At 37.1% G+C, this 9,752-nt stretch overlaps 2 protein-coding genes and 3 long non-coding RNA genes across 5 annotated transcripts in view; 2 read left to right on the top strand and 3 right to left on the bottom strand.

Moving 5' to 3' along the window:
• Positions 1-3,984, bottom strand: part of LOC113475684 — an 8,460-nt gene extending 4,476 nt beyond the window's left edge. Inside the window, exons 1-2 of the long non-coding RNA XR_003397431.1 lie at positions 3,973-3,984; positions 199-205 (exon numbers count right to left, since the gene is read on the bottom strand). This is a non-coding gene — a long non-coding RNA (uncharacterized LOC113475684). The remainder of the gene's footprint in view (positions 1-198; positions 206-3,972) is intronic.
• LOC100177293 lies at positions 365-921 on the bottom strand. The gene is made up of 3 exons (XM_002125402.5): positions 646-921; positions 490-561; positions 365-427 (listed from the first exon to the last, which is right to left on the bottom strand). Exons 1-2 carry the CDS (start codon positions 869-871, stop codon positions 512-514), a joined length of 276 nt encoding a protein of 91 aa, XP_002125438.1. The 5' UTR covers positions 872-921; the 3' UTR covers positions 365-427; positions 490-511.
• LOC113475683 lies at positions 740-6,748 on the top strand. Its single transcript, XR_003397430.1, has 2 exons — positions 740-815; positions 6,673-6,748. It is a non-coding gene; the product is annotated as an uncharacterized LOC113475683 (long non-coding RNA).
• LOC100179635 lies at positions 6,183-6,787 on the bottom strand. Its single transcript, XM_002125483.5, has 3 exons — positions 6,464-6,787; positions 6,308-6,379; positions 6,183-6,245 (listed from the first exon to the last, which is right to left on the bottom strand). Exons 1-2 carry the CDS (start codon positions 6,726-6,728, stop codon positions 6,330-6,332), a joined length of 315 nt encoding a protein of 104 aa, XP_002125519.1. The 5' UTR covers positions 6,729-6,787; the 3' UTR covers positions 6,183-6,245; positions 6,308-6,329.
• Positions 6,788-7,874: 1,087 nt separating this feature from the next.
• LOC113475682 overlaps positions 7,875-9,752 on the top strand; it is a 3,009-nt gene continuing 1,131 nt past the window's right edge. Inside the window, exon 1 of the long non-coding RNA XR_003397429.1 lies at positions 7,875-8,980. This is a non-coding gene — a long non-coding RNA (uncharacterized LOC113475682). The remainder of the gene's footprint in view (positions 8,981-9,752) is intronic.

The raw sequence follows: 9,752 nt of genomic DNA, 5'->3' as shown, positions 1-9,752 counted from the left end.
CAGGATTACGTTAATCTTATTACAGCCTCATAGTCAATGTTGTGTTGTTCTAACGACCACAACAATTCTGTTGCATTATTTTTCTGATTTTCTTTGGGGCCCATAAAAAGAAAATTATAAAGTCTCGTTCGCATTACGATGACCGTTTTAAAATCAATGTTTTGTAAAAATTCTGTCTAAGGTGGTAGATACAAAAACATGTAATCTCATACATTTTTTATATTTAACTCTGAGGTATATTTTGTTGCCTGAGAGTTTAATATATACAAAAAAAGAGTACAGGATTTAGTATCTACCGTCTTTACTCTAAGACATGTTTGCGAGCTTTTCCTGTTGACGTTCTATAAAAGCAAATCGAACAAAGTGTTGTTTTTGTGTTTATTTATTTTCCGGAATTTATCACGGTAATACGCGGTTTGTAATTCTTCTGCAAATAAGGGACAAAATGTTAAGTTTGTTACAATATTAATTTTGTCCTGAAAAACGCACCCGCGACCAAGCATAAGAATGCTTACTCTTCTTTCAAAAGATTGAGGAGAAGTTCAGCATCCATTTCGTCATCTGTAATATATTATAACAGTGTCATTTAAATAATATGCATAGCTGGCGACAAAGTAAAGTTAAAACATTATAACAGTCGCTTACTCATAGCATTTTCCATTTTTCGTTGCTGGTTCCATTTTGTCCATGGAGACCAACTGCCACCACCGGTTGAAGATTCAAGAGCTTGTTCAGCTGCTAATTCCGCTGCTGTTTTGGCAACTCCACCACCAATTTTACCTGCAATTCGTCGTCTCCTGCGAGCAAGCCCGGAGGTTGTTAGGACGCAGGCGAGCAAAACAGCAATCACGAATGTTACTTTGAAGTTCATCTTTGGTTGTTCAGAATGATCTGCGATTTATCACTTGCCAACGGGGTTTTATAGCAGAATTCCTTTTTCTTATTCGGCTATCTGACGCAATTGTTTCTGTATAAACTTTTTCTCATTTTCTGGGATCTATGAATATTTCTCAGTAAGTGCCAGATCGATGTGTTGCACATAAGTTTATCTTAACGCTTTCTATATGTTGGTTGGGTGATCACTGGTTAGACTTAACCATCTTTTTGTTTGCCTCGCGTTGTTTTATTTGCTTATAGATATGTGTTTCCATGGTATAGTAAAGCGGGGGAAGATGGGACACCTGTAGCACAGAATATTCAAATATCCTGGTTCTGTTTTAAACAATTAACAACGGTCTATGGGTGTCGTGAGGATAGGATTTTTATAATTATTTAAATATTCTCTGTTTACCACCAAATGTGACGAGAAAATAGAAGGATAAGGATCCCCACCCTACTATAGTTATATTTTTAAAATGTATGACTACATTAAATGTACTGAATAAACATGTACCTGTACCACCAGATATGTATATATACTTATACGCATGTATAGGCCAAACTCTATGATATTATATACCAAACTCCAATGAGGTTTACCAACGCATTTGGCAAGGGGTTTGGGGTTTACTTAAATCCAGGTCGATTATGTTTCTAAATTGTACGTATATAAATGTTTTTGAAACAGTAGCATAGCCAGTTTATATTAGCATGAAACGCCGTGTACGTTAATATTCGGTAACCATCGTTCTGGGGACCGATTGTGATGTGATTCGTAACATTAACTCCCTTATCATTTTTTTGTCATTCCAAGCGACCCCACAATGTCACACCTAGCCTATTTAAATACATCTACTTAGTATAAGCGGTATGTGTACCGATAGTGTAACTACAGTACACCTCATATTACATGTAAAGTATACGCGATTAAAACCTGCGTGTAATCTGTAAGGGACAAATCTTTTCTTATTTCCTGTTGAATAGACGAGGAGGGGTGGAGAGTACCATGAGAGTAAACCGATTGCTTTTTCTTAAACGTTTTCTCAAGTTAACACGAAACGTACGTGACTTGAATTATCCGGTCTACCAGATGCTTCTAAACTCTCTCGGTAGGTCTATACACAAAGTGCGAGCAAGACAAGTTGGTTTAATTTGCTTTTCACCAACTCTGTTTCCAAAGTGACAATCACGTTAGAACAAAACAGCATTGACTGTAAAGCTGAAATAAGATTAACGTAATACTGGACCGCGCAATTTCAGTATAAATATCAGTAACAGTATGTAGTATAGGGGGGAAGATGGGACACCTTTTTATTCTGTTTTCTTGTCCTATTTGGTACAGTAAACAGACAATATTCAAAAAGTTATAAACCGTATCCTGACGACATCCACGGACCGTTGTTAATTGTTGAAAACACGACCAGGATAACAGGATATTATGTGCCAAAGGTGTTCCATCTTACCGCACACCACTATATTAAGGTTATTAAATTTTAAACATGATAACAAATCTAAAGGCAGTTTGTGAAATTGCTTGTTCGCTTAGTAGTTAGTCGAGCTGCAGACTTGTGTATATAGATGGTTATTTTAACCACAGACAAACTTACGTCATGAAATTACCACTGAACCAAACCGATTGCTTTTTCTTAAAAACTCGGCTAGTTTGGCAAGAATGTACGTGATTTGAATTATCCTGTCTATTAGAAACTTCTAAACTTTCTCTGTAGGTTTATACAAAAAGCGCCAGCAAGAAAGATTGTTTTAACTTTATTCAGTTTTCACAAACTCAGTTTCCAAAGTGACAATCACGTTAGAACAACGCAGCCTTGACTATAAAGCTGAAATAAGATTAACGTAATACTGAACCGCGCAATTCATCATCAAAATAAATACGGTTTATTCACAAACTTTGTTTATTTTATGTTGGTTTTTATAACATAACACTGTAAGTTTAATTTTGATATATTGCTTTTGATGTATTTACCAATGCCATAGATACCTGAACATATGATTAGGTATCTATGCTAATACCAATGCGCTTGACTTCAACAACAGCGAGCTTTGTGTGTGTCATGCTGATTAGATTGGTTTAGTGGTGGCGCCCTTCGTCATAAGGTGTCGCCAGATATGCATATACTTAATTTCATCAAAGTTATTAAAAAGGATTCTTGTTTTTGTCGTCGTGGTGTAAGGAGATCAAATCAGAGTGCGCCTTCTGTCATATATCACAAAAAAAACAGTTCATGTAAAAATAGACGACAGGCTCAACTTTTACAGGATAAACTCGGTAAAAACGATGCTTTTAAAGCTGTCCAATTATATCAAAGTGAAACAACATTGGTTAACCTATCGTGGGTTCCAATACCGTTCCAATAAGTACGGGCAGGTAATAAAAATCATCGCAAGAATGGATAAAGACGGTCTACCGACTGGTCGCCGAGCAGCGATAATGAAAAACAAGAATCTGGACAAAAATCCAATTCCCAGTTATTTGTGGATCAAAGAAGAAGAGCTATATGTCACCTATAAGGGCAAGAAATAACATGCAAATACTGTGGTGGAACAAACAAGCGAATTGCCAAACCAAAGCGAAAGACTATCCGCAGCTGCTGGCAGCCCCTGGTGCCTAAAGCAAACGCAGGTATCAACAAGAGGCCGCAACACACCGAGGAGCTGCAACACCTTGCCCAAAGTAGTATATGACGTCTACGTCTGTGAAAAATACCAAATTGATAAGCTCTCAAAAACACTTATTCTACAAGAACATAAGCGAAGTCAGAATAAAAAATGAAAATATGGAAACCTTACTCAAGCAAGCAAACGAGACATCAGAAGTCTACTGGAAATAGATGGAGAACCCGACCCAAAACGTAGGGGTCTGTGCTTGCGGGAGGTTCCCGGTGTCGTGTATTTTATGTAAAGAGGAAGGGCTGACGTATGAATGCAGCAATAAATTCTACTGTTGGTCATGTAAAAAGGAACAAAGATTTGTGCAATACCTGGACGAGAACTGTTAGCTGACCAATTGCCAGAAGTGCAACCAGGCAATGAGAAGAATGCCCTGCTGCTGCAACAAGTTTATGCCGGAACAACGAAATAAAGATAACGGAGTATTCACGTGCGTGGATTGTGAAGAGAAAGCGATCTCTAAAATCAAACTTGGAAGAAAAAATATGTTAACATTTGGTTTATATTTATTTACATCACTTTTATTATGGCGACATACAATGTATATACTTTCTTTTAATGCAAACGGCCTCCGGAACACCAACAAGCGGAGATGCTTTTTTAAATTTTTACAGGATAAAAAATGCGAAATAATATTCCTTCAAGAAACTTACGGTAGTCATAGGTCTGATAAATTGTGGGAAATGGAATGAGGATAGACTCGGGGCAAATAAACATTCAAACGTAAAAGCGCGTAGGAAGGTAATTAAGCTAATGAAAGATAACGAATACGTGGATGTATTTAGAGTTAAACTTGACTAAACCAAGAAATACACGCGAATACAAACCGACCCCGAAGCGGTAGCCGATTAGAATTTTTCCTGGTTTTAAAATCCTTACTAGGGAAAGTTACGAATTGTTCAATTCCCCCCGTATAAAATCACATCGTGGTTTGGTAACTACAAGAGATCACAGATCTAATGAATGAGCACGTTTTAAACTAATTAGCATAATATAGTAGAGTCGGGGAAGATGGGACACCTTTAACACATAATATCCAAATAGCCTGATCGTGTTTTAAACAATTAACAACGGTCTGTGGAGGTCGTGAAGATACAGTTTTATAATTAATTAAATGTTCTTTGTTTACTACCAATACATGTAATATAACTAATGAAACTTATGACGTACGAGGATTGAGTGATTGGTAAAGAATATGTGTAAGTAAGCTGTGTACAACTCATGTACCATGTGTTTATTGTAAACTTACACTAGTTAACGTTGTCGTCGCTTAAAAACGTTTTTTCATGAATTTTGACAAACCGTAATCACTTAGTAATTAGGTAATGTTAGAAGTTAATATTATTCATATAATGTTGAATTAAAAATAATGTTTCAATTACGATTAATGATAATACGGTATAAGAGTAGTGCATTTAATGCGTCCCCAATTAAATGCTAATAGTTTGATTCAGTCGTGAATCGTTGTGTGGATTTCTTATCTCGACACCAACACGTGCCGTCGTTTCCCGCCAAATTCCCAGACAGTGTTACCGCTATGTAAAGTGGATGAGGAAATTAATCGTTGAATAATCGCTCATCATGCGGTTTTAAATCTGAAAATTATAAACATATATTATGATTTGATTTCAATCAAGAGCTAGAATTAAGAATTAAGATAAGTGCGGAAAAAGTCACGAAACAAACAACAACAACAACAACAAGAACACCTGTTCGACGAAAAAGGATCTATATGACCACTAACGTGCTCAATAAACATTAACCTGCAGTCGGCTCCTCGCGGTAAAGGTTAGAAGTTAAACGTGTCTCTGGTAAACGACAGTGAATACGTAAATACGATTCGAAAGGACATCTCGGAGTATTTATCCATTGATGTTCGAACGTTACCCATTGTCGTTCAAACAATACCAACTGTTATGCAATAGTATAAGGTATGGGTAACAATAACATGTTAAAAACTATACCAGTAGGGCAAGAAAAAAATGTTTAGACTTAATTTTCAACGCCTACAGTATTATTTCGTGTTATTTACGTATATTCCTATATAAATACACTTAATAATCAAAATTAACAATGATTTTAAACTGTTCTATCTTATTCTGTGTGTTTTCGAATTTGTAAAATTTCACTTGTTGTGCGGATCGGTAAATAACTCCTCGTGTGTTTTATTATATTTTATTAAATTGTTGTCAATTAAAAAAGGAATACTAGTACTAATTCGTGGTATTATCCAAAAACCGTCATCTATTTTGATTTTGAAAATATTTGGCAATATGTGCTTAAGTGTCCCATCTTTCCCCATTGTACTATACGTAGCAGTGGAAAACTCATTGCAAGAAAACGAAAAAAAATAGTGTTCCATAATTTGAAATGGTTCTATATGATGTAATTTGTATGTGCGAATTTTCAATGAAATGTCTAATTTTCTCTTTCCCTTCAATATAAATATAAACAGAACTGACTGGTCTTTTCGGCTATCATATAAACAGTTATTGTTGTGTACAATTTCATATTTCGTAAAGGTGTGTTTCGTGTTTTAGTAAACAATAAAAAACAAATAATAAAAAAGGACTACAATTAAAAGCGTTCCTATTGATGGAAAGATTGGAACAAAGTTTTGTTTTTGTGTTTATTTATTTTCCGGAATTTATCACGGTAATGCGCGGTTTGTAATTCTTCTATAAATAAAGGACAAAATGTTAAGTTTGTTACAATAGTAGTATTGTCATTAGAAACGCACCCGCGACCAAGCATAAGAATGCTTACTCTTCATTTAACATCAGAGAGAGAAGTTCAGCATCCATTTCGTCATCTGTAATATATTATAACAGTGCCATTTAAATAATATGCATAGCTGGCGACACAGTAAGGTTAAAACATTATAACAGTCGCTTACTCATAGCATTTTCCATTTTTCGTTGCTGGTTCCATTTTGTCCATGGAGACCAACTGCCACCACCAGTTGAAGATTCAAGAGCTTGTCCAGCTATTAATTCCCCTCCTGTCGAGGCAATTCCACCACCAATGCTACTTGCAGCTCGTCGCCTCGCTTCAGCTGGAGCACGTCGTCTAGCAACAGCCCGCCTCCTACGAGCAACCCCGGAGGTTGTTAGGACGCAGGCGAGCAAAACAGCAATCACGAATGTTACTTTGAAGTTCATCTTTGGTTGTTCAGAATGATCTGCGATTTATCACTTGCCAACAGGTTTTATAGCAGAATTCCTTTTTCTTATTCAGCTATCTGACGCAATTGTTTTTGTATAAACTTTTTCTCATTTTCTGAGATAAACATGAATATTTCTCAGTAAGCGCCAGATCGATGTTTTGTAGATAAGTTTATCTTAACGCTTTCTATATGTTTGTGCGATCACTGGTTAGACTTAACCATCCCTTTGTTCCGTTCTATTCGCCTATTGATATGTATACCTATAATAAATGTTTCATGTATTACCACGCTAAATGCACTGAATGGACATCTACCTGCAACCACCCGATGTGTATGCAGCACCGTGTGTCTTCAAGGTTATATATACTACGCATGACGTGGCCATACTTCATGATATTATCACACACACCCAACTCCAGTGTGATTTATTCAAGTTTGTTTTGCAAGGAGTTTGCGTTTACTTAAAGGTGGGCGCTATACTGGCTACGTCGGGAAATATGTACATCGTGTGTGTAACGGGTTTCCGGTACAATAGAAAAGCCAGTTTATATTTGCAAGGAACACAGTGTACGTAATATTCCTTATTATAGAAACTTCGTTTTTTTTCAATTGCTTGTCAAGTCAAGCGGTCCGACAATGCCGCACCTAGCTTATTCACATACTCCCGCTTAGTACAACGTATATACGTACCGATAGTATGTAACTACACTACACATCATATTACATGTATTATACATGATTAATCTGTGTGTGATCTGTAAGGGAAACCTGGTACACTTTGCCAAGTCGATTGGTTAATTGATAGACAAAACGGTTTTTCATTTCATGTTGAATAGACGAGGAGGTGGCGGAGTGTACCGTATAAAGTAAACAGATTGCTTTTTCTTAAAAGTTTCCTCAGCTTAACACGAAATGAAGTATCCGGTCTATCAGATGCTTCTCTCGATAGGTCTATACACAAAGCGCCAGCAAGATACTGTAATGAATATTTTCGCTAAAATCCTTCTCTCCTATTGATGTTACGCGCCGCTCCTAATCAACATTCCTACTTTTCTCCCATTTGTCCTATAATAATCCTCGTTACTCATTTTGTATGTGTTTATTTGCCGTTTCTACTGCAGTTACGTTAGAGTACGCGTTTAAGTTGACATTAACTACTTAAACTTTTTGTTTCTTTTAGGTTGCTATTAATCGGTTTAAATTTGTTTTAAACCTTATTTAAAAACCGCTAATGAATCGTTTCAATTAAACAAACCTAAAAACAAACTACTTCGGTCATCACGGTTTGATGTGGATTTGATTCTCCAAAAGCAGCGAAGCAGTTGAAGCAATATAGTTGATGGTGTTCAACGATTTCTTAGCCAAGTGGTTATTACAAGCGGAAGTTCAACCTGTCGAACCTCCTGACAAGTTAAGTACCTTGTTTGCATATGTCAGTGCAGACGTTTACGAGCATATAGAAGATTGTACGACGTACGATGCTGCTGTAAATAAATTAAAACGTGTGTTCGTTAAACCAGTTAATGTAATATTTTCACGACACAGTTTAGCAACTAGAAAGCAGATGCCCGATAACAATGTATGCGTTTTACTTCGCAATCCCCATTCGTTCAGTAAGGAAAAGTGAATTTAAAGATGTCAGCGGGGAGGATTATAGAAAAGAGTTGGTTTGCAATGCTTTTATGAATGGTTCGTCATCTCATAGCGTCCGCCAACGGTTGCTCGAAATTAATGAACTCACATACTTATAACTAGAGCAAGCTTTCGGTGTAGCTCGTTCGCTGTTACATCGATAACTCAGTTTGCACTAAATTACGCTTAAACTCACATCTGTCAACGCACCAAGTTCGTATGGCGTGTTCATCAGTGAAACTCCGTTCGGTTGGTTTCTGTTTCGCAGACTTGGTCATGAAAGTTGTTCGGTACCAAGATACGAAACTAAACATACTACACAAACTTTGTTGTGGTGTTATTTTAGGTTTGTACTTTTAAAGCAAGCATCAAAGAGTTATTTTTGAACCCGAAGGCAGTTGATCGTCAGACTTGGTCATCGGAGTTGGTTCGATTTGTGCTGTCGGTATGATTGAGGAAGCCTCATTCTTTTCGAACCTATCGTCAGATGTCAAGCCAATAGCAACGAAATCTCGACGATATAGTCCGGAAGATAAATTGTTTATTAAAGAAAACACCGACAAGCTCCTCGAAGGGAAGATAATTCAAGCAAGCTCCTCGTCTTGGCGAGCACAGGTGGTATCGCCGTACGAAACGTTTGTGTATATTGAATAACGTATATACATTAACAAACTTGCAAAGTGTTAAATATTTTTAAAATTTGATTTGAGAAGCGCATACCGCCAGATTCCAATTCGTAAATGAACGGAAACCGCATTTGAAGCAAACGGTCGGCTTTATGATTTTTTACCAATTCCGTTTGATGTGAAAAACGATGTTGCGGTATTACAACGAAAGATCAATTTCCAATTTTGCAAAGAAGATGTATTAAAAGACACATTTCCATATTAAGACAACGTAACTGTGGGTGGCAGAACTAAAAGTGAACATGCCCTGCGTAAAATAAATTTTCCTTGAACGATTCGAAATCTGTGGTTACTGTTTGGAACGTACATATCCTTGGTTACCTTGTTGGGAATAATTTTGTAAAGCTGGACCCAGAACGTATGCGACCTCTGAAAGAGTTTGCACCACCGGCAGATCTTTGAAGCTTTCGGCGCGTTTTAAGGATGTTTGCGTAATATATTCAAAGTGGATATACCGTTTTGCCGATAAAATTCGCAAGGTAACCGGCATTGGTGAACTCACTTCCTTAGTGGTAGGGTGTGATGCCTCGGACATCGCGGTGTCAGCAACATTAATTCAAGGAAGCCGGCCCGTTGCGTTTATGTCACGTACTTTGCAAGGAAGCGAAGTGCATTATTCTGCCATTGAAAAAGAAGCCACGGCCGTTATTGAGGCCATAGGAAAGTAGTCGCATCTGTTGGTTCGATAAACATTCGCGCTA

Source organism: Ciona intestinalis, unplaced genomic scaffold (genome assembly GCF_000224145.3).
Source record: "Ciona intestinalis unplaced genomic scaffold, KH HT001140.1, whole genome shotgun sequence".
Lineage (NCBI taxonomy): Eukaryota > Metazoa > Chordata > Ascidiacea > Phlebobranchia > Cionidae > Ciona > Ciona intestinalis.
Note: the sequence above shows the minus strand (reverse complement) of the source record. Positions and strands in the feature narration are given on the sequence as shown.

Bases quoted from the DNA above. Each gene is read 5' to 3' on its own strand.
- LOC100177293 (XM_002125402.5), bottom strand. From the start codon at position 871: ATGAACTTCAAAGTAACATTCGTGATTGCTGTTTTGCTCGCCTGCGTC. The intron at 562-645 runs GTAAGCGACTGT...AATATATTACAG, and splicing joins AAAAATGGAAAATGCTATGA to ATGACGAAATGGATGCTGAA.
- LOC100179635 (XM_002125483.5), bottom strand. From the start codon at position 6,728: ATGAACTTCAAAGTAACATTCGTGATTGCTGTTTTGCTCGCCTGCGTC. The intron at 6,380-6,463 runs GTAAGCGACTGT...AATATATTACAG, and splicing joins AAAAATGGAAAATGCTATGA to ATGACGAAATGGATGCTGAA.